Genomic DNA, 24,151 nt, shown 5'->3' with positions numbered 1-24,151 from the left:
AGTGGCGCCTCACTCTGCCATGCCACCCGCACCATTGCCTCTGCCACGACGCCAACCACTGCCACTGGCACTACCAGCACCTCATTGCGTGCTGCACCACCTCAGCACCGATATAGGCTCCACTTGGGGGTATCACCTCAGGGGCTTCACTCTTCCTCATGGGTGTACTGGCCTCAGCAACAACCCCACAAGCACAAGTCTCTACAAGCAGGAGTTTGAATCCATCAAGGCTGCTCAAGACCACCATTTCAGAGCACAACACACCAAGGGCGGAAAGGAGAAATAGCAACAGCAACAAAGCCCACCCACACCGTTCCCCTGGGACACTGCCCTGCAGAGAGCACATAAATCATTTGCATTGGACCATTTTCTTGGTATATCTAGGCTTCCGTCGTACTACACCAGGTCCCAAGTGCCTCTCCCCACTTCTTATAGGGCAACAGTAAGATTCCCCCCACCCAGCTCTTGGTCCAGACAACGTGGGTCTGGTTAGCCTGTAACTTTTGTTTGATAGAGCCATTTTGCTCTTCTGCAATTACTGCATTTCAGTGATTCAAGCCACACAGTAATTTTAATCCTGCTCTGATGCTTGTAACAGTAAACATCCTTTGGCTTGAAAACAAATTGGGATTTGTTGATTTATGCTAACTCCCCCAAGTAACTAAAGTAATTAAGAGCGCAGGGTCACCTTTGTGATCTCCAATTCCACACACACCCTCTTTTTTAGATTATTTCAGTTTTGGTTCACTTTTGAATCCAAACCACAGATAGACAAGACAGCACCAGCACTGTTAGATGAAGCCAACTCTCTTCCACTAGGCCACACAAGGGAGAACTAGTAGTTTGTAAAGTACATAGGAATTTCATTTGCTTATTTATCTCACTTTGTAGTACATATAAAATACGAAATGATTAATTTAAACATTGAATGCTGTAACTTACAATAGTTTAGAAACAGAAGATAAAAGTTATCTCCAGTTGTTCTTGGTGTTTTTCCGTATTTTACCTTTTTTGTCGTCCCAGTTCATGATGGTTATAACAAGATCAATTTTTTCCAATTTTTGGCACTGTGAAAACACTGTTTAAAGCATTTTATAGTGTTTAGTATAAAATGGATCCATTTTGGAACAGTCTACTACTCTTCAGAGACGTTTGCAAGTGCCCTGGGGCCTTTTGGATATGTTTTCTAATTTTTCTAGGTGTCTGGATTTACGTTAAGAGTGAAGAAGGCAAGAGCTCATTGCTGAAATCAATGAACTTTTCAGGGTTACTCCTGGGGATTTGCAAGGATGGTCTGTGAAACAACGACTAGCCTCCTCTGAAGGATTTAGACTGGCAAGGGCTCAGTAGTATGAAACACACAGAATGCACTCTATGAAAAGTTCTCTGAAGTAACCTATGCCAAAGGAACATTTTATAACAATAACATAAACACTTCAGTTTAAATGGAAATCAAGGGAAATAAATCCCAAGCACATTCTGACTGTGGTTTCAAAAAGTTTACACACACACACACACCAGGAATTTAGCCCAGAGACTATTATGTGCTAAATTCTGTTCTTTTGGCAAGAGGCACAAATACTGGAGGAATTCATCCAGACCTATTTCTATTGGCTTCAAGTGAATCCCTCAGCCAATTGCTCTAAGTCACCATTTGTGATCCCCTTGTGATTTCAACCTTGTTTTGTTTTTGAGTTTGGTTTAACCATTTCAATGCTTCTGGAATGCATGACGCTGAAAAGAAGGACCCTTGTGTGTTGAGCACAAACTTACGCATTTATCATTTAATCACTTCAGTGTAAAACATCGCCAATGGTTGAGCTTACTGAGCCACTGGAAACTGATTAAAGGCAGCAAGTGGGGAGTAAAACAAATGAAGATGGAATCCAGCTTTTTGTACAAGGAGTCCCATAGCATACTGATGAACTTCTTTTTCAGACCATGCCAAGTGACAGATGAAAAAACAATGGCCCTAAGGAGTAAAATAATAACTATGTGAAAGAGATTTCAAGTGTGGCTCAAGCTGCTTACTGATTAACATTTTTGCACACATAACACTGTTCACAGACCTATGCCACTATTCTTCACATTCAAAGGCTTTCTTGACAATTACACAAAAATCATCATAGCTGACTCACTGTTCTCACACAGCTTAGCAGTCTGAGAGCTATGAGTGATATGCAGTGTTAGTCATACTCAGAGTAGCCCCACTGGTTTCAGTTGGTTTACTCTGCATGTGAGTAATTTGGATTAGTCACCCCTTATACATGTTGTTTCATAGTGAGGGGGGAAAGTTGTGTTATGAAGAGATTCTGAAACATGAGGACACATTTTAATAGATGTCATCGATAAAGGAATGTAAATTGTATGCACATTTTCCTTATATTATGTAGCCTTCTTTCCAGTCTTTCCCCATGAAGTAAGTTGTTGAAATTGTAACAATTCGTTGTGAATTTTGTTGTGAATGCATTAGCTCAATATATGTAAACCAAAAGTATGTTGACTGAAATTATAGTTTCAGCAATATTCAGAAACATTTTAATGCAGTCTTAGGCCTGCTGCAACAAACTTTCAGGAAAGCTATGCTGAAAGTACAAAAAGAGCATTGTCTGAGGTCATGCCAAAACAATCACTGGCTAATATTTAGATATCATGCATTCCAGATACTGAACTTGGTCTACTTCTTCCAATATTCAAAACATACCCTCTGAGGATCAGATCATTAAATTATTCCTTGACATGCAAATCTTTGAAGAGAATATACATATGCATTGATGGAGTAATGCATACCCTCCAACATTTCTCCAATGAAAATAGGAACGTCCCATTCCATAATGATAACTTTAATATTTATAACCCACACATCTTGTTGGGTTGCCCCAGCCACTCTAGGCAGCTTCCAATATGTATAAAAACATAATAAAACATCAAACATTAAAAAACCTTCCCTATACAGAATTACCTTCAGATGGCTCCATCCATTCCAACATTCCTCCTATGAAAATAGGGAATTCCTAAGTAAAAGTGGGACATTTCAGGATCAAATCAGAAACTGGGACGACTTCTCTAAATCAAGGACGTCCCTGGAAAATAAGGGCACTTGGAGGTTCTGGTAATGGCACTTAAGGGAATAGCTAAATCTATGTAGGGCTGTATCCAGTGTTAGTCATACACAAAGTAAAGGTAAAGGTAAAAGGACCCCTGGCCATTAGGTCCAGTCGTGACCGACTCTGGGGTTGCGGCGCTCATCTCGCTTTATTGGCCGAGGGAGCCAGCGTTTGTCCGCAGACAAACCAGAGCAGCGCATGGAAACGCCGTTTACCTTCCCGCTGGAGTGGTACCTATTTATCTACTTGCACTTTGGCATGCTTTTGAACTGCTAGGTTGGCAGGAGCAGGGACCGAGCAACAGGAGCTCACCTCATCGTGGGGATTCAAACCGCCAACCTTCTGATTGGCAAGTCCTAGACCCACAGCATCACCCGTGTCCCTAAAAAATAATAATAAGTGGTAATAAATAGGATACCAGCCAACCTAGCCATGTGTCCTGTCCTACTCCACCACATCCCTCTCTCTGCCCATTTTTGGCTCTATATTGTGCAGCTGAGCTGGCATAGGTTTGTATGACAGAGCAGTTTCTACTTATTTGCACAAGCACAGAACAGTGACTCCATGCATTGTGACTGCTCAAAGCGATTGTTAAGGTTAATCCTATTTTACCCATCCAACACCATGTGAAAGGGCACACTGTTAAAATTAGGCTGGCAGAAAAAAGGGGTTGAGAAGGAGATGAGGTAGTGTGAGCAGATCCTGGAAGCACCCAGGCTACCCTGCATCAGAATGAGTTTAGCGAACTCTTAGGTGGGAGTTGGGGCAGATTTCTATCCTATATCTGACCCCCTCCTTCCTGTTCAGATACAGGGATGCCTGGATCAGGTCACTGGGTCAGACTGTCCCTGTTTTATTCACCTGGGAGAAATTGAAGAAAGAAGCAGAAGCAATCAGCCAAAGTAGTGCCTTATTTGAGTCTTCTTGGAAGTACTATGGGATGTATCCAGCTGGATTCTAGTCAGAGTAACTCTATTTAAATAAATATGCATAAGTTAGTTGTGGCCATTAATTTAAATGGATCTACTTTGTGTATGGGGGATGCGGGTGGCGCTGTGGGTTAAACCACAGAGCCTAGGACTTGCCGATCAGAAGGTCGGCGGTTCAAATCCCCGTGACAGGGTGAGCTCCTGTTGTTCAGTCCCAGCTCCTGCCAACCTAGCAGTTCGAAAGCATGTCAAAGTGCAAGTAGATAAATAGGCACCACTCCGGCGGGAAGGTAAACGGCGTTTCCGTGTGCTGTTCTGGTTCGCCAGAAGCGGCTTAGTCATGCTGGCCACATGACCCGGAAGCTGTACGCCGGCTCCCTTAGCCTGTAAAGCGAGATGAGTGCCACAACCCCAGAGTCGGCCACGACTGGACCTAATAGTCAGGGGTCCCTTTACCTTTATTATTATTTATTAGATTTATACCCTGCACCTCCCTCCAAATGAGCCAAGGACAGCAAACATGTCAATACTAATACAATTACAACTTCTTAAAAAAAAAAAAAAACAGTTTAAAACTCCTAAAAAGCAATCACTGATTGGTATCACCACTTCTGCCAGAGCAGTACTGCACATGGAAAATCTATTGCCCAAACCTGCAATTAGGTAAGTTGGAGAATAAGAAATGGATAATGGTGGTAAAAAGGAACAAAGAATCAAACACAAGTGGAACTATTTGCACAAACAAGCCAGCAGAAAAGTAAGATACCAGAACTCAGATTTAAACAAGAACCCATTGGAATCTGTTGCCTCTTATATTAAATAAAAAAAACTTCTGTATTTTTGGAAGTCTCCTCACACTATAAAAGAACATGTCTGAAATATCATTTCCTGGCAATAATATTACTGAGAGTGTAAAAATATAAAAAAGGCACTACTATTAGAAAAACACACACCCAAATCCTACCTTTAACTGTGCTTGTCATTAAACTGTTTCCATGCTCTTGCTGCTTTGGCTTCAAAAACTGTGGCGCAGGCGGCCCTGGAGGTTGTGGGGTATGGTAGAGGGCCTTCCCATTTGTAGCCATTTGTCTCCTGGGACTTAAGTGAATATTGCTCTGGGTCACATTGCTCTGAGGAGCAACGCCTCCTCCAAGAGATGTCTTTAAATGGGAGTTTGTAGATAGGTTTCCCATAGCTGGGCTTGGGGTGCTACCACTGGACGAAGAGCAAGGAGTTCCTGCATGAACTCTGAGAGATGGGATCTGCTGTCCATTGACCACACCAGGCCTGCTGTGAGGAGTACTTGTTGTCCAATGGCTCATAGTGCATGATCTCACATTCATTGTCCAATGGTTGTACTCTTAAAGATACGCAGTACAGATCCCCAGGTGGCGAAGACATCAGTCCAGAGTCAGTGAGGTATCCATAGTGCATTAAGCCTGTTATAAGGGAGGGTGAGAGGACATAATAAAATAACATACACTGTAAGAAAATGCAAGCGACACAGAGAGCAACTCTGCTTAACTATGTGGGGAAGAGATATTGATTGCCTGAGCATCAAAGTAGAAGCAATCAGAGAAAAAGGCTTCTGGGGATAAGGATAAATGATTGCTGGGAACTATAATAAAGGGAAATGGTGCCCTTTCAAAAGCAGAAGTTAACAGTGAGGTCAGTTACCTTTGTACTAGTTAACCAGCCATGAAATGGAATGAGCACTGAGCAAGAAAGAAGAGTCGGCTGAGAATGGAGAGCCAAATGCTTCATTGAGAAGAGCTTCCCTAGCCTATTCCTCTATTTTTACTTTCTGCTCATTTAAGAGAGGAGCCAAAAAGCATGCACAGCAGTTAAAAGCACTGGGATGTGAAATATCAGTCTCTGGTTATGTTTTTAAGGGGGAGGAGCACAATAAAACAGCTAAGTGCAGAATACATCACTCCACCAGCAAGGGGGGAATGTAAAGGACAAATGCAAATAAAGTAAAAATAAAATACCGTAATTTTTGCTCTATAAGACGCACTTTTTCCCTCCTAAAAAGTAAGGGGAAATGTGTATGCGTCTTATGGAGCGAATGCAGGCTGCGCAGCTATCCCAGAAGCCAGAACAGCAAGAGGGATTGCTGCTTTCGCTGCGCAGCGATCCCTCTTGCTGTTCTGGCTTCTGGGATTCAGAATTTTTTTTCTTCTTGTTTTCCTCCTCCAAAAACTAGGTGCGTCTTGTGGTCTGGTGTGTCTTATAGAGCGAAAAATACAGTATGTGGCATTCATTTCCAAAGTGCACCCATTAGCTAACACAAACCTGACTATGTTAATTTTACAATTAACAGAAAAAACAGTATCTCAACAGATTATTGTGCTTAGTAGATCAGGAATGAGTGATTCCCGCATCTATCCAATGTGTGTTATATGGAGAGAGCAACTTGTGAGCAGAGGGTGTATTTGTAGAGGATAAATTAAGTAGTCAGCAAACAAATGGGAATTTTGTTCTCTAAGTATTTTCACATTTGTCAGCAGAAGTACATTTAACCGGCCTCTCCTGTCCTCACATTTTGGCTATGTTGGAGAACAACATGGAGTGTGTATGCTTTAGTTGAAATGGAAGGAGGTAAAATGAGGCATGTGGTTTTGATTAAAAAGGCTGCACCCCTCCTTCTTCTGCTACTTCTTCTCCTTTGTGAGTGTATCTAGTGCAGTGTGGAATGCACAGTTTTTAAGTCAACTGACAGCTTCATTCCAGTTTTCTGTCCTTTTGGTGTCACCAGATGTCATTGGTGTCTGACTCCCATCACTCCCATGCAGCAATTGGGGGGTTGTACATGAGCAACAAAGGGACGCGGGTTGAGCTGTGGGTTAAACCACAGAGCCTAGGACTCGCCGATCAGAAGGTTGGCAGTTCGAATCCCCGCGACGGGGTGAGCTCCCGTTGCTCGGTCCCAAGCACATCAAAGTGCAAGTAGATAAATAGGTACCACTCTGGAGGGAAGGTAAACGGCGTTTCCGTGCCCTGCTCCGGTTCACCAGAAGCGGCTTAGTCATGCTGGCCACATGACCCAGAAGCTGTACGCCGGCTCCCTTGGCCAATAAAGCGAGATGAGCGCTGCAACCCCAGAGTCGGTCACGACTGGACTGGTCAGGGGTCCTTTTACCTTTACATGAGCAACATCTGGAAGGCCACAACTTTTCCAGCCATCTTTTACACTGTCTGGACAAATCTCTCTATTTCGGTTTCTCATATTTCCAAGTTTATGTTTCCTTCATCACAATTCTGCACCAGCTTCCAGGGGCAAAATTAAGTCCTCATGAAAATTCATCTGAATTTTAGTGCAAATTTCTCTGAACATAACATTTCTGTATGCAACTTTCCCTGATATACACATTTTGGCACACACCCTCCCCTAATATGATGCATTTTATATTTTAATGAATATATGCATTTTTACTTTTACCTAACATGCACATTTTTTGTACACATTATTCGGCTGGAGTACAGCATCACAAAATCTAGAGAAGTGTGAGTTTCTAAGGATAGCTGTGTTTCAGTTTGGTATATTGGTTCAGAAAGCATGAGTTAGGTAGATTTGCTTTAAAATCTGAACCAATGTGGTGTAGTGGTTAAGAGAGGTAGTCTCATAATCTGGTGAACCGGGTTCACGTCTCCACTCCTCCACATGCAGCTGCTCGGTGACCTTGCGCCAGTCACACTTCTTTGAAGTCTCTCAGCCCCACCCACCTCACCGAGTGTTTGTTGTGGGGAAGGAAGGGAAAGGAGAATGTTAGCCGCTTTGAGACTCCTTAAAGGGAGTGAAAGGCGGGATATCAAATCCAAACTCTTCTTCTTCTTCTTCAATCAGAGTTTCTCCCCCATGTCAAATATGTACTAGGTATCTGAGGGAATATCATCTCCATAATCAGCTGAGAGGTGTGGAGAAGACTTCTGAAGGAGAAGCTTTCATTTGGATAAAGGAAATGTGAATAAGTTAAAGTGTTGTGGATGTTCCAGGTGATAATTAGAATGATTTTCAAGGAATATGTGAAAATGTGTTCACCAATAAAATTGTGAGGAAGCAGCTTTCCTTTCCTCACTGTAACTACCCAGGGATGGCCCACCCATGTGGCAAGGTGAGACAACCGCCTCAGGTGGCAGGAACTACAGAGGCAGCAAATCAGTCTCAAAGGAACGCTTATTCTCTGCTGAAAATAGGGATGTCCTAAGGAAAAGTGGGACATTCCAGGATCAAATCAGAAATTTGGAGGGTCTGCACCTGCCCAGCGTGATTCAGAACAGGTCCCCTCCCACCTCCTACAACAGCCTTTGAGTCCCACTTGAATCATTGGATGATTTGCCCCCTCCCCCATCTGCAATGCTCTCCTGCAGCTGCTACGAATTGCCCAAGTGAGGAGGCCAATAGTGACAGCCATAGAGAGGCAACTGGGTGATCGCTTGCTGCCGCCACTGCTTGAGACAAGCACTGGCTAATCCTCCTTCCCGAACTTGGCAGCAGCAGCACTTGTGAGGGAAATAGGGATATTCCGGGATCAAATCAGAAACCAGGTTAGCTTTCATAAGTCTGGGACTGTCCCTGGAAAATCAGTACACTTGGAGGGTATGTATATGTGAACATACAGTATATGGACATAACCCTTCCTCCCTCTCCCTTTCTCTCTCTCTCTCTCTCACACACAAAAGCACACATATACAACACTCACATACTTTACTAATCTATATAATCTATATTAAATAGCCTAATCCTATCTATGTTAAAAGCAACAGCAAGATTCCTATTAACAACTTTGAGAAGTTGCAGATCCCAGCTCAATTTATATAACTCAAAAAGATAAATGCTAAATTGTTAGCTTCCATTGTTTAAGCTGCAGATTGCAGGAACATTTATTGATTACAAGCAATATCATTTGTTTTCATGCCTGGCTGCAACATAAATCACATTTTGCCATTCAACCAAGGACAGATGGGGCTGAATGTTCTTAGATTCCCAGGGTTTGTTTTATTAAAGCAGAATGTACCTTGCCCTAACACAGGTGACTGGGTCTTGAGAAAAAGAACATGAAAACAAAGAGGAGTCATTCTCTTGGTGGAACCGTGTGCACTACAGCATTATAAATCTACAGAGAATCAAAACCATTCCTGTCTGTAGCTTTAAAATACATTATAAAAGTGCAAACATAATAAGCAGGAGATTACACACTGCACATTCATTAAGTTTTCTTCAGAAACAATGTACTTTGATTACCTGACAGAGGTATATTTATATGCAATGCAGTACGCAGAGGGTCTTATCTGGTCTACGTCAATGCATTCCTCATGGTTCTAAAAGGTCTTTTTTCTTCTCTTAGTTGCTTGCGTGGGTGGCGCTGTGGGTTAAACCACAGAGCCTAGGGCTTGCCGATCAGAAGGTTGGCTGTTCAAATCCCCGTGACAGGGTGAGCTCCGGTTGCTCGGTCCCTGCTCCTACCAACCTAGCAGTTTGAAAGCACATCAAAGTGCAAGTAGATAAATAGGTATCACTCCAGCGAGAAGGTAAATGGCGTTTCCGTGCACTGCTCTGGTTCGCCAGAAGCAGCTTAGTCAGGCGGGCCACATGACCTGGAAGCTGTACGCTGGCTCCCTCGGCCAATAAAGTGAGATGAGCGCTGCAACCCCAGAGTCGTCTGCGACTGGACCTAATGGTCAGGGGTCCCTTTACCTTTTCCACCACTCCACAACCACCCCTCTTCTACTCTGCTGAAAGTGCAAGAAGGATTTCAGAAGCTTCCTCCTTTGCTTAGTCACAGCTTGTCATCACTGGCGGAGGAAGGGGGTGTGGTGGGTGCGGCTCGCCCGGGTGTCATCCCTGAGGGGAGGTAACATCGCCGCACCCCCTCGGGATGTTCACCACAGGCGGCGCCCCCCTGGGACACTCACCCCGCCGTTGGCTGCACAGGTGCCGGAGCAGCTAGCTCCACCTCTGCTTGTTATGTCATTTGAACTGACCAACTGTGGCTAATGTTAACTATGGTTTGTGTGAAACAAACAAAGCTGACACCATGGAAGAGAGAACAAGCTTGTTTTTGCCTGCTCTGGAGAGCAGAACTCAAACCAGTGGATTCAAGTTACAATAACAGACTCTCCAAGTGTCTTTATTTTCTGGGGATGTCCCTGATTTAGAGAAGCCATCCCAGTTTCTGAATTGATCTTGGAATCTCTTTTCCTTAGGATGTCCCTATTTTCACTGGGGAGTATGGAGTTATCTGACCCCTGAGCCATCTGAAGGCAATTCTGTATAGGGAAGTTTTTTAAATGTTTTGTTATGTTTTTATATGTGTGTAAGCTGCCCAGAATGGCTGGGGCATCCCAGTAAGATGTGTGCGGGTGGCGCTGTGGGTTAAACCACAGAGCCTAGGACTTGCCAAGCAGAAGGTTGGCGGTTCGAATCCCCGCGGTGGGGTGAGCTCCCGTTGCTCAGTCCCTGCTCCTGCCAACCTAGCAGTTTGAAAGCATGTCAAAGTGCAAGTAGATAAATAGGTACCGCTCCGGTGGAAGGTAAACGGCGTTTCCGTGTGCTGCTGTGGTTTGCCAGAAGCGGCTTAGTCATGCTGGCCACATGACCCAGAAGCTGTCTGCAAACAAACGCCAGCTCCCTCAGCCTATAGAGCGAGATGAGTGTGCAACCCCAGAGTCAGTCACAATTGGACCTAATGGTCAGGGGTCCCTTTACCCTTTACCTTTAAGCTGCCCAGAATGGCTGGGGCATCCCAATAAGATGTGTGGGGTATAAATAGTAGAATTATCATGATGGAATGGGATGTCCCTATTTTCATCGGAGATGCAAGAAAGGAGAGTCCAACTAAACACCAGAAAAAACTTTCTGACGCTAAGAGCTGTTTGACAATAGAACATTTTCCCTCGGGCGGTTGTGAACTCTCCTACCTTGGAGGTTTTTAAGCAGAGTCTAGGTGGCCATCTGTCCGGGATGCTTTAGCTAAGATTTCTTCATTTCAGGTTTTTGGACTAGATGAGCCTTGTGGTCCCTTCCAATGCTACAATTCTATGATTCTATCATGCATGGATAGAACCACATATAACAAAAAGCTCTGGTGCATTAAATTTACCAGTATGGTACATAAAATTAATCCATTCTCAATCATCCTCCACAGACCTAATATTAGCAATGAAGGCTTCCAGGTGCAGTTGAGTCCCTTTCCACAGAACCAAGGAAATCCCCAGTCCAACTGTTACTTCTCGTCCTCTCCATTTCGATAGCCTTTGTGTCACTGCACACCAAGGCAACACATCCTGATCATATGTCTGCCTTAGTTTGTATGCAAAGATTCCACCAGCCTTGCTATCTTTACTCACAGATAAGCCCTTCTGACCCAATATAATGGCTTAGGTAAAGACTCAGGATACATGGGTGACTCATATTGCTCAGAGATCCTAATTTAGATTTTAGAAGGTATTATGTGTTAGCAGGGACGCGGGTGGCGCTGTGGGTTAAACCACAGAGCCTAGGACTTGCCAATCAGAAGGTCGGCACTTCGAATCCCTGCGGCGGCGTGAGCTCCCGTTGCTCAGTCCCTGCTCCTGCCAACATAGCAGTTCGAAAGCATGTCAAAGTACAAGTAGATAAATAGGTACCACTCCGGCGGGAAGGTAAACGGCGTTTCCGTGTGCTGCCCTGGTTCGCCAGAAGTGGCTTAGTCATGTTGGCCACATGACCAGGAAGCTGTACGCCGGCTCCCTCAGCCAATAAAGCGAGATGAGCATCGCAACCCCAGAGTCGGTCACAACTGGACCTAATGGTCAGGGGTCCCTTTACCTTTATGTGTTAGCAAGTCTAGTACAAATTCCAGAGGAATAGCCATGTAAACTCAAAAAAATAAAATTATGCTTTTTTATATTGCTCTTCATTCTGTAGTTTTTCAGAGCACTTTACAAAATAATAAAATTGCATCTACATTAAAAACAATTATCCCAACTCTAAAAACATTAGTATATCAACAGAAACACCCTAACTTTACATCACTTTGCACCAGTTACATAACACTAACCCTTGGGCCTCAAATGTCAGCTGTCTTCCAAACACTTGAATGAAAAGATGGGTCTCTGGGCTGATGCCAAAATGCAATCAGTTGAGGGAGATGGGCGGACCTTCAAGAGAAGGGGGTTCCATAACTAGAGTGCTTTCACATTGAAGGTCCTGTTTCATGCTGTTGTGCCACAAGAAATGCCTTCTGGGAAAATGAGCAGGGCCTCCTCACAGATCTCAAGACTCACGCTGACATCTATTGTGAAAGGGTCTCTCCTTCAATCATTTTGGTCCCAGGTCATTTAGGACCTTATATCCCATTAATACCTTGATTTATGTCTGGTAGCATATAGACAAGCAGTACAGCTCTTTAAGAATCAGTGTGGTGTGATTTCATTTTGCTACACTGCTCAGAACCTTGATACAGTGGTACCTCAGGTTAAGTACTTAATTTGTTCCGGAGGTCTGTTCTTAACTTGAAACTGTTCTTAACCTGAAGCACCACTTTAGCTAATGGGGCCTCCTGCTGTTGCCCCGCCGCTGGAGCACGATTTCTGTTCTTATCCTGAAGCAAAGTTCTTAACCTGAAGCACTATTTCTGGGTTAGCAGAGTCTGTAACCTGAAGCGTATGTAACCTGAAGCGTATGTAACCTGAGGTACCACTGTAGTCACATTCTATGCAAGTTGCAGCTTCCTATGTAAAAAGCACATTGTAATGGTCTACTTGGAGTGGATTGTTGTGACCACGATATCCTGGTCCAGAAAGAATCCAGAGCTGGTGAATCAGCCAAAGCTTGAAATTGAAACCAATTCTGCCTCAAGTAACAGTAGTGAATCCAGGGGTACCCCTTCAGGAAGAGTGTAATCCACTCAAAACAGGTTACTTTCTCAAATCCCCAAGTCAGGGACCACCCACCATACCACTTCTGCCTTGCTCAGATTCAGTCTTAGGCCGGATTGAGACACATCAAAGAAGCGTGTCAATTAAACGTGTTGTAAACTTTGTATGAGAAATCAGGTTGTCAAAAACAGAACTCCACAGCGCCATCTGGTGTCACAGTGTTATAAAGCATATACAGTGGTACCTTGGTTCTCAAACTTAATCGGTTCCAGAAGTCCGTTCCAAAACCAAAGCGTTCCAAAACCAAGGCACACTTTCCCATAGAAAGCAATGCAAAATGGATTAATCCGCTCTAGACTTTTAAAAACAACCCCTAAAACAGCAATTTAGTATGAATTTTACTATCTAACGAGGCCATTGATCCATAAAATGAAAGCAATAAACAATGTACTGCAGTCACATAATGAATCAGTCAGTAACTGAACTGGGTTCCACATAGTCACACATAAAAAAAGAGCCGCAAAAACAAAAACACGAAGCAGACAAACCTCAGCATAACACTCAAAACAGAAGCGTAGCACTCAAATCATCAGTGTAACACTCAAAACAGCATGTTTGGCTTCCAAAAAAAGTTTGCAAACTGGAACACTTACTTCCGGGTTTGCAGTGTTTGGGTTCCAAGTTGTTTGAGTACCAAGGCATTTGAGAACCAAGATACCACTGTTTAAGCCATATAAAGCGCTTTTTCCTTGCCAATGTAGCTGAGTCCTCAGTTTAAGTTTCTATGGACTAAAGCCCAGTTCATTGGATGCATAGAATGTTGGAAGATACAAATGTACATATATACATAGGAGTATAGAGATAATACAAATTGTAAAAAGTAGAGTGAAAGAGCCATGAAATGCAGGAGTTATAATCTGTGAATTTTATGCCAAATCTTTGTGTGTATGTGTGAGAGGGAGAACGAGAGAGAGAAACACAGTGACAATTAGCAACAGCAATAATTGGTGATAACACATGCTTCCAAGCTTTGCTAGATTAATTTACCAATCCTGAAGTGGGAGAGAAAACCTTCATCTTAGACTTCCGGGTTGGCGCCATCGCCGAATGGCGGATTCCCTCCGAGCTCCGGAGGGAGCCTTCTCAGCAGGGGCTGGGTTCTACCGCGCCGGCGACGCGGGGACCCTCAAAAACCATGGGCGCTGAAACCCATGGGCATGGTGACTCGGCGGGCACCGTTTGCGCCCCCCCGACCACGCGAAGGAGCCTTTTTAAAGGCTACGGAGCGGGTGACAGGGGGGGGTGCTGTGAGTCCTCCGCTTCCCCTGCCGAGTGAAGCCGCATGCCATTTGGCGGAGAGCGCTGACTTCTTCCATTGAAAATCTGGACTTAAAAGAATAACCCGTGAGTAATTGGAACTTGGATTAAAAAGGGGAACAATTTTTTTCTTAAATTCAGAGTGAGCGGGGGAGGTGCAAAAAGGAAGTCAGCCTCCCCCCTGTTGTAGAGGAGCTAAAGCAAAGGACCTGACAACTAAGATCGAGTGCAACCTTTTTTTGATAAAGTTATTAATTTCGCGATGGAAAATTATAAGCTGGGCTGGAGGAGAAAAGTGGAATGTGAATTAAAATACAACCCCCCCCCCCGAAAAACCCCGGGAGCGATCCATGAGAGCGCCGGGAGAGGAGAAATAGAGGTTTTGACAGCTGTCAAAGGAGCTGCCAAAACTGAAGAACAAAAAGAGAACTTTGTTACGAGGACTTTGCTGGTTACATTTGTTATAAATTGGATATAAACTGTTTAAAACAAGGAATAATAAGTTACTTTGACTGGTGGGTGTGATCGGGAAGAAAATTGAGTTATTATAATCCCTCTAGAGGAGCTGTGGTTACATTTGTTATAAATTGGATATAAACTGTTTAAAACAAGGAATAATAAGTTACTTTGACTGGTGGGTGTGATCGGGAAGGAAATTGAGTTATTATAATCCCTCTAGAGGAGCTGTGGGTCATTACAAGTATTGCTGGCATGGAATTTGAATCGGACTATTTATCTCCTGGGAAACTGCAGAAATGGAACACTATTTTGTCTACAGAGGTCTACACACTAAAGGAGACAATAGATTTATCTATTGAAGAATGGAAGGGACTTGACGTAATGTTTTGTTCCTGAATAACAAAGCCTCTGTAGAGGAATTACAAGCTTTTTGGAATTAGAACATTTGTGCAGGAGAGCAGGGGGGAAAAAAAAAAGAGGAGAAGAGAGAACAACAAGAACAAAAAGAATAACAAGAACTGGACAAAGTTAGAAGATAGACCCCTTCCAAGATTGGACATTCGAAATCAAAGACGACCAAAAGACGGCAAAGACTATTAAAAAGACGGCAAAGCGGACTGGTGAAGGATTATGGCTTAGATGTGGGAGCTCCAGGACGACAGTAGACATTGACGGACATTGGGAACGCAACCGGGAAAGGGGGGAGGGAAATTTGGAATCCAAAGGGTGTTAAATTACATTTTATTCTTTTTTCTATTTTTTTATGTTAATCTGTATTGTATACTAAAGAGGGGAACTCGTGGAAGGGAACAGGTCGATTTTAGGGGATGGGAAAATATTTTTTAAATTGGGTTAATGATAATAACTTTAAAACCTGGGGTAAGAATTTGCTGAATCTATTTGAAAGAACTGGAATACAAGAGGGGGAGGGGAGGGGAAGTCCTGGAAAGATGACATTGAAAATAAGGCCTTAAATTTGGATGTTTTTCTTTTCTGTTATATTTGAAAATTTTTAATAAATATTATTAAAAAAAGAAAAGAAAACCTTCATCTTAATTGAGGGTGTTTCTGGACAGGGGCTTAATATCACAAATGTGTCATTTAAGCATTCCAAAAAGTTTGTTGGCAACCAGTTTATCTTTTCAGATTTTCTACAGAAAGGATAAATGTAGTTTAAATGTGGAGGAGGGATATTAGCTGCCATGCTGTGTTGATAATGTTATGTGAAGAATAGACAGTACGAGAGCACTGATTTCACAATAAAAGCCCATTGGAGTCCTAATTGTATATCAAAAGGACCAAATCAAATTTACTGAGCTATAATTTATCACTAGATTTGAGTTATTTCTATTACAGACTTGAGCTCTGGCCATTAACTTCTACGTACAGGAGTGGCAGCAGAGGGAGGAATGGTTTCAATAACCAAAATAAGCTTTGCAACCATTGAAAATCAAGGCTACAAGAACATTTGGTTGCATTTCAAAATTAAGAGAAATATGTTTCTTCTTCAGGTTTGCAGAATCACCTTCTGTTTGCCCATATGTGTAATATTCTGCCGTGGGAGAATCGTGTAATAATAATAATAATAATAATAATAATAATAATAATAATAAGGGTAGCTGTGTTAGGCTGCTTCAGCAAAACTAACAAAGAGCCTTGTGATAACTTTAAAGAGTAATAAATTTATTGTTATTATTTCATCCACAGCAGTTTATAGATAATTTAGATCAGTGGTGACATCATAAAGAATGGATCTGCAGTTGACATGGGAGCCAGCTTCTAGGTAAGGTAAAGGGTAAAGGGACCCCTGACCATTAGGTCCAGTCGTGGCCGACTCTGGGGTTGCGGCGCTCATCTCGCTTTATTGGCCGAGGGAGCCGGCGTACAGCTTCCGGGTCATGTAGCCAGCATGACTAAGCCACTTCTGGCAAACCAGAGCAGTGCACAGAAATGCCGTTTACCTTCCTGCCAGAGTGGTACCTATTTATCTACTTGCACTTGACGTGCTTTCAAACTGCTAGGTTGGCAGGAGCAGGGACCGAGCAATGGGAGCTCACCCTGTCGCGGGGATTCGAACCGCTGACCTTCTGATCAGCAAGTCCTAGGCTCTGTGGTTTAACTCACAGCGCCACCCGCATCCCCAGCTTCTAGGTACCACCCCCAAAAAAACCACTAAACAATACTCCAGCCCCAGTGGTTGGTTTCTATGAAGAGAAGCTGTAATGCTTAGGTCTGTAGAGAAACCATATTGATTTGAAAGCCCAGCCTCCTCGTGCCAGATACAGTATGTGCAGACCTGGCTATCCTGCTCTGTGATAGGTAAAGAAACTTTGCACGTGCCTAATAGCGTTCTCCTCCTTAATGTAACTTCACATGTTCCAGGAGATGTTTGGGGGATGAAGAAGAGTTTGGATTTGATATCCCGCTTTATCACTACCCGAAGGAGTCTCAAAGCGGCTCACATTCTCCTTTCCCTTCGTCCCCCACAACAAACACTCTGTGAGGTAAGTGGGGCTGAGAGACTTCAGAGAAGTGTGACTGGCCCAAGGTCACCCAGCAGCTGCATGTGGAGGAGCGGGGAAGAGAACCCGGTTCCCCAGATTACGAGACTACCGCTCTTAACCACTACACCACACTGGCTCCCATGATGCTCTGAGGGCTGAAAGACAGACAGTCTTCCAACAAAAGATTGAGACCAGGACACAAGACTGATCAGGATCTGCCCTGTTCTTGGGACCAGGGCTTTTTTTCAGTCAGAACCTCAGTTATGGCACCTCTCAGGTGGGTGCCATTGTCATTATAAGGGAACAAGGGAGGTATTCATGGTGAGTTCCAGTCCCTGTTTTTCTAGAAAAATAGCACTGCCTGTGACTGTCATTTGTTCTGTTTGAATACTGAATTTTGGATTCTTTTGACCCACCCGAGGACCTGCTGGTAATAAATTTAATCATCACTATCCATGTGGGCCACTAGATACCTTCAATACAGTCAAGTCAGTGATACCATCATTCCCAAGAGATTTGCAGATCATTTCCAAGTCAAATTAATGACCAGTGACAATATGTAAAGGCTACAACATGAAACTACTTCTCTAGTAAGCACCTATCAGTCCTTTCTGGCATTTATTTTATTAGAATAACAATATGCATATTTAAGAGCCAAACTAGAAATGACTTGGGAAATCTGTGATGAGGATCTTTTAAATAATAATAATAATAATAATAATAATAATAATAATAATAATAATAATAATAGTTTTGCAGGGATGCTAATTCACAAACAATATAGTAGATCCTAATTAGATTCTCTCCCCCCCTCCATTTTGGCCCTGACCGTGCCCAAATAGCAAAAATTGTGTGAAAAGTCAGATTTTTACAGCCAACACCCCCACCCCCACCACAACTACCACTAAGACATGGCCATAATCATTTGCTATTTCAAAGGGGGGAAAGAGGGAAAAGGAGAGATATGGATGCATATTTTAAAAAATAGTTCCTAGACAGAATTGAAAGGAACACATTCAAAATGCAACTCACTTAAAAACGCCACCCTGTTCTATGGAGAGATCCGGTTTAAATAAAAGCCATTCTCCCATGGTCAGTTCTGCACATGCTGCAGTAATCATGCCAAAATTCACTCAATCCACTTACCAATATCACAGAGCTTGAAGGAGGGATACAAAGAAGGAAGGCTCTTAAGGAAACCCACAAGTTGCACGTCCCTGACTCCTTTCACTGCTTGTCAAATCCTGCCCTTTGTAGATTTCTGTAAAGGACACATAGTAAGTAAAACAAGAAGTTGCCTTATTTGGAGCCAGACCCAGCTCAGTATGATCTACACACTGACTTGAATAAAATATATATGGGGGGGCCAAGTAAGCCCTATCTCGCATAATCAATTGCATGATGTGGTACATGGACACCATTTGAATGGTAATGCCCATCAATTGGGGAGGGGCTCAAATATTTTATTGGGGATGGTGAAGACCCCTTAGTCCTTAGGAGTTGGCTCCTAAGCTGACAACAGCTCTCCAAGGTTTCAGACAGGGAACTTTCACAGCCCTATCTGGAGATTCTGGGGATGGGACATGAGGCCTGTTTCATAGAATCAAAGTTGGAAGAGACCCTGAGGATCATCTAGTCCAACCCCCTGCAATGCAGGAATATGCAGTTGTCCAGGGATCAAACTTACAACCTTGGCATTCTCGGAACCATGCTCTAACCAACTGAACTATTGAGACCTTTGAATACGGAGCAGATGATCTACCATGGGACTATGACCTTCCCCCCAAATATAGTAGTTAAGTGGATTGCCACAAAAAGTAAAAGGGAAATTAGCCCAATTCTGGTTGTCTATATTTTGAATGCTGAGGCACCCCACATTTTGGGGGCAGGGGATCAGCATATGATAGAAATCTTCAGATGTTTCTTGTGCATCATGGAAACCAATTACGAATTACCGACAAGCACACTGCAAAGTTTACATCTGAAGCAGGCCCAATCTATTGCCTCTGGATACATCATGGGACAAACACTAACTTGCCCTCTCTACTGGCCGTGGTTTCTGAGCTATTATAGGAGTGTGGTGATGACTGCTTCTCTGTGTGGCCAATGATGCACAGTGATGACATTCTCACTATGCAGATAAATAGGTTATGCAGAACAATGGGCACTTCAATTGTTGCTATTTTCAGGTGGGATTCAGTCACATATCTGCAAATTCGGGTTGCACAATTAAAACTGATTTGGTGCTCCTGCACAACAAACTTGCTTTCCCCCCAAACCAGACTTTTTATGATATGGAAAGTGATGGGAAAATGCATTAAAGTGTGGGATAATGATGACTTGATTCAACATGGTATAAAGAATGAATGGTCAATAAATATCCAGGGCCATCTAACCTCCATGCAAACTTTGCACAAACAAATTAAGATGCATGTTCACTAAATAGGTTTTCTGGAAGTGACCAATGTTAAGACTTCAGTCTTAAGCATATACAGTCGTACCTTGGTTCTCAAACGGAATCCATTATGGAAATCCGTTCGACTTCAGAAAACGTTCGAAAACCAAGACACAGCTTCCAGTTGGCTGCAGGAGCTTCCTGCACTCAGAAGCCGTGGAAGCCGTGTCGGACATTCTGCTTCCAAAAAACGTTCGCAAACCGGAACACTCGCTTCTGGGTTTGCGGCGTTCGGGAGCCAAAACGTTCGAGAACTAAGCTGTTCAAAAACCAATTTACTATGGGTAAAGTCTCACTGCGTGGGTGGCGCTGTAGGTTAAACCACTGAGCCTAGGACTTGCCAAGCAGAAGGTTGGCGGTTCGAATCCCCACGATGGGGTGAGCTCCTGTTGCTCGGTCCCTGCTCCTGCCAACCTAGCAGTTCGAAAGCACGTCAAAGTGCAAGTAGATAAATAGGTACTGCTCTGGCGGGAAGGTAAACGGCGTTTCTGTGCACTGCTCTGGTTTGCCAGAAGTGGCTTAGTCATGCTGGCCACATGACCTGGAAGCTGTACGCCGGCTCCCTCGGCCAATAAAGCGAGATGAGCGCCGCAACCCCAGAGTCGGCCACAACTAGACCTAATGGTCAGGGGTCCCTTTACCTTTACCTAAAGTCTCACTGCCCTCATTAGCACTTACTTTTTGGTTAACATGCATTGGCTTGTGCTTTAGCCTGTGACCTCCATTGTTATAAACCGTCCCAGGAGCCTTTCCTCCATCCAGCTCCCATTTCTTTCTTAATGAAAATGACCTGCCTCTGTGGAGAGTGCCATAATCAGAGTATCCTTTCTGGGGACGGACAGGGTGTGAACCTGCTCAGTTTCTCAAATATATTCACCTAATTCCAAGCAAGCCTGGTATGAGAAGATGGCACTCTAGACATGCTCTAAGACATTATCCATTAGTATTACTTCAAGTGTTCTAAGATTTTTTGTACCTTTGGAGGTACAAAATGATTGCTTGGAGAAGTTGGATTAAAGCAGCCATGCGCCTTAGATTCAAAGCTACATGTGCCAAGAGTTGGTGTGAGGATGAAAAAGTAATAGCAACAGTCTTCCACAACTTGCAAAACCATCATACGACATACAGTGGTACCTCGGGTTACAGACGCTTCAGGTTACAAACGCTGCAGGTTACAGACTCCGCTAACCCAGAAATAGTACCTTGGCTTAAGAACTTTGCTTCAGGCGGCAAACTTTGCTTCAGGCGTGGCGGCAGCGGGAGGCCCCATTAGCTAAAGTGGTACCTCAGGTTAAGAACAGTTTCAGGTTAAGAACGGACCTCCAGAACGAATTAAGTTCTCAACCTGAGGTACCACTGTACTTGAGGGGGGGGGCAGAAACCCATCTCACTAGAGATGTTTACACTACTTAGAATTTAGTTGCTAGCCCTGTATTTTCTCTCTCCCCCCCCCCCTATTTTTTGTTACAGGATTTCACTAGAGTAAGGCTGCAGATCTACTGCTCTGCCCAGACTTTTCTGAGAACTCCATGTTCAACATAGTAGAGACTAGGAAGAATAAACACACCTGAAACACAGAAAGATTACCAAGGCTACCACTAGTCCCTATCTTAGATTTCAAGTTCTTATAGGCATCCGTAGAAGCAAAGCAAACGCGGGAGGGGAGAAATCCAAGGGGTTTTTATATCTAACCCCGTTTAATCATCAACAAGATGACAAATCTCCCGAAGGGAATATTTGTCTCAACTTTTTCAGACATTGTTCTCTTCCTTCCCATTTTAGCAGCAGGCTTTGAAAAACTTGAGAGAGCGAAAACGAGGGGAGAGAGAAAGAGAGCGAGCCCTGAGGATAAATCCGAAAGGAATTCGGGAAACTTTGGAGCGGGGTGGCGGGGGGCGAATCAAACATGGCAAATTAAAATATACACCCGAGGAAAGAAGGACGGGAACTTTACATCGTCCAGAATAGGGAGAAGTTGTTGAAGCGAGGGCTTGAGAGGGGGGCATTCCTGTTTTCCCTGAAGATGTGGCCGTGCTCTCGGGCATACTGGGTGTCACTCCGAACATGCCCATCATCGCGCTGGCACATCGATGCGCGTCCAAGCCGCCGTCGAGGAAGCGCCTCTTCCATTGGAGAAAAGGCGGCTTCCTTCCATCTGCCCGCTTCCCCTTCTCCTTCCCCGAAACTCTCCGCGCCCCCGAGCGCTTTGTTTTGCTCGCCGGGACTTTCACGCGCTTCCTGACGATCGCGCGTCGCCCATGCAGCGCCCCCTGCGCGCCGCCTTCCCACGCGCAAGGAATGCCGCGTCCCCTCCGCGCAAGATACGCACTCTCTCCGCTGCCCTCGCTCTCCCGATCTTCGGCCCCTTCTTCGGACTCGCCAGCTGCCCGGGGACCACGAAGGCGCCCGCGCTCCGCCCGCCGCTCCGCCCGAGAAGCCGCTGCGTCGTGCGCCCTCCCCGGCGCTTCTGAAGGGCGTCCCTTCGCCGCGCTGCGCCCAGGGGGAGCCCGCTTTCCGCGCCCGCCCCCTTCGCCTGGGGCGCAGCTGAGCAAAGTTCCTATGGCAGCCTCCGCTTCGCCAGGTAACCCGGTTGCCCACAACAAAGCGCCAGCCAGGTGCTGCTCGGGGGCCGAGCGCGGCGCCCCCGATCTGCCGCCTGCCGCCTTCTCAGACCAGAATGACAAGCACCACTTATGGGGAGGGGGCTGGGGGCTGGGGCTGGCCAAGTTCAAGCACACGCGCGACGCGGGTCTCCCACCTGTCCGGCCCCCTTGGGAGAGGCTCTCAGTTGGAGCAGGAATATTTTCCGAAGAGGGAGCCGGAAGGTGGAGATTGCGAAGGCATGTTCGCTTTCTTTCTTCCTTCCGTCCTTCTTTCTTTCTTTCTTTCTTTCTTTCTTTCTTTCTTTCTTTCTTTCTTTCTTTCTTTCTTTCTCTTCCTTCCTTCCTTCCTTCCTTCCTTCCTTCCTTCCTTCCTTCCTTCCTTCCTTCCTTCCTTCCTTCTTTCTTTCTTTCTTTCTTTCTTTCTTTCTTTCTTTCTTTCTTTCTTTCCTTCCTTCCTTCCTTCCTTCCTTCCTTCCTTCCTTCTTTCTTTCTGGACCCTGATCTCCTCCTCCTTCTGGAACCGTCCCCTCCCCCTTGCTTTCTCGCTTTAGACTTTCCCCTCTCAAGTTGGGGTACAGGTAGGGTTGCCATACAGTGGTACCTCGGGTTAAGTACTTAATTCGTTCCGGAGGTCCGTTCTTAACCTGAAACTCTTCTTAACCTGAAGCACCACTTTAGCTAATGGGGCCTCCCTCTGCCGCTGCGATTTCTGTTCTCATCCTGAAGCAAAGTTCTTAACACGAGGTACTATTTATGGGTTAGCGGAGTCTGTAACCTGAAGCGTCTGTAACCCGAGGTACCACTGTATGAAGGCAGCCCTGTTTAGGGAAGCTTTTAATGTTTAATAGGTTATTGTATTTTAGTGTTTTGTTGGAAGCCTTCCAGAGTGGCTGGGGAAACCCAGCCAGATGGGTGGGGTATAAATAAATTATTATTATTATTATTATTATTATTATTATTAGGAAGAAAGAGGACACATTTGCCGACTGCTACTTTTAGCTATGGATCGCTATGACGACTCTCATTTTACCTACCCATGAAAAAGAGGATGTGTCTTGGAAAACAAGGTGTGTGACAGTCACAGCTCATATCTCTTGCGCGACCCCGAGCCAGGCTGCCTGCGGGGTTTGGGGACAGGCGGCGACGGTCGCCTCCTCCGGGGCGGGCGGAGGTCCATCTCCCCTTCTGTACAGGAGGCGCGCGCCCAAGTTGCGCCGCCCGCGTTCTTCCCAGCGCTCTTTCCGCGCTGGAGGGAAGAGAGAGCGCGCAGCCGAGACTCCTGCCGGAGAAAACTAGCCGGAGCGCTGTCCGCCCGCAGCTTGTCCTCGGGGCGGACGAGGCGTGTTAATGGCGAGACCCAGGGGGCTCTCTGTCGCCATGGGCAAAAAATGAGTCATCCACGCAGGCAGCCGGGGAAGCGCGCGTGGTTGCCCTTCGCTGCCTTCCCGATCGTGTCTGTGTGTGTTGCTTGATGGTTGCGTGTCATTTCACGGGATGACGGCCACCAGCCAGTCATTCACACCGAACTTTCTCCCCTTCTTTTTCCTCAACGTCCGTTTCCCTTTACAGTGGTACCTCGGGTTACAGACGCTTCAGGTTACAGACGCTTCAGGTTACAGACTCCGCTAACCCAGAAAGAGTGCTTCAGGTTAAGAACTTTGCTTCAGGATGAGAACAGAAATCGTGCTCCGGCGGCGCAGCGGCAGCAGGAGGCTCCATTAGCTAAAGTGGTGCTTCAGGTTAAGAACAGTTTCAGGTTAAGTATGGACCTCCGGAACGAATTAAGTACTTAACCCGAGGTACCACTGTATGGTATTTCTGTAAGGCGTTCAGAGAGACCTCTCGCAACCGTCCCAATGAAACTCCGTCCAAAGAGACCCGTCGTGAAATGCAGCGACTCCTAGCTGACCCCACA

At 44.8% G+C, this 24,151-nt stretch overlaps 1 protein-coding gene across 4 annotated transcripts in view; it reads right to left on the bottom strand.

Annotated features, from left to right (window-relative positions):
• Positions 1–22,203, bottom strand: part of GLIS3 (GLIS family zinc finger 3) — a 181,585-nt gene extending 159,382 nt beyond the window's left edge. The window contains exons 1-3 of one of the 4 annotated variants that reach the window (XM_081844929.1): positions 21,963–22,203; positions 18,325–18,439; positions 5,001–5,475 (exon numbers count right to left, since the gene is read on the bottom strand). In XM_081844929.1, coding sequence (XP_081701055.1) covers positions 5,001–5,379 — 379 coding nt within the window. In that variant the 5' untranslated portion in view covers positions 5,380–5,475; positions 18,325–18,439; positions 21,963–22,203. Of the gene's footprint in view, positions 1–5,000; positions 5,476–12,078; positions 12,179–18,324; positions 18,440–21,962 lie in introns of all 4 variants that reach the window. The other 3 variants (XM_081844930.1, XM_081844928.1, XM_081844931.1) reach the window with 3 other exon arrangements.
• Positions 22,204–24,151: the final 1,948 nt, after the last annotated feature.

The sequence above is a fragment of the Podarcis erhardii genome (genome assembly GCF_964252035.2).
Source record: "Podarcis erhardii genome assembly, chromosome: 17".
Lineage (NCBI taxonomy): Eukaryota > Metazoa > Chordata > Lepidosauria > Squamata > Lacertidae > Podarcis > Podarcis erhardii.
Note: the sequence above shows the minus strand (reverse complement) of the source record. Positions and strands in the feature narration are given on the sequence as shown.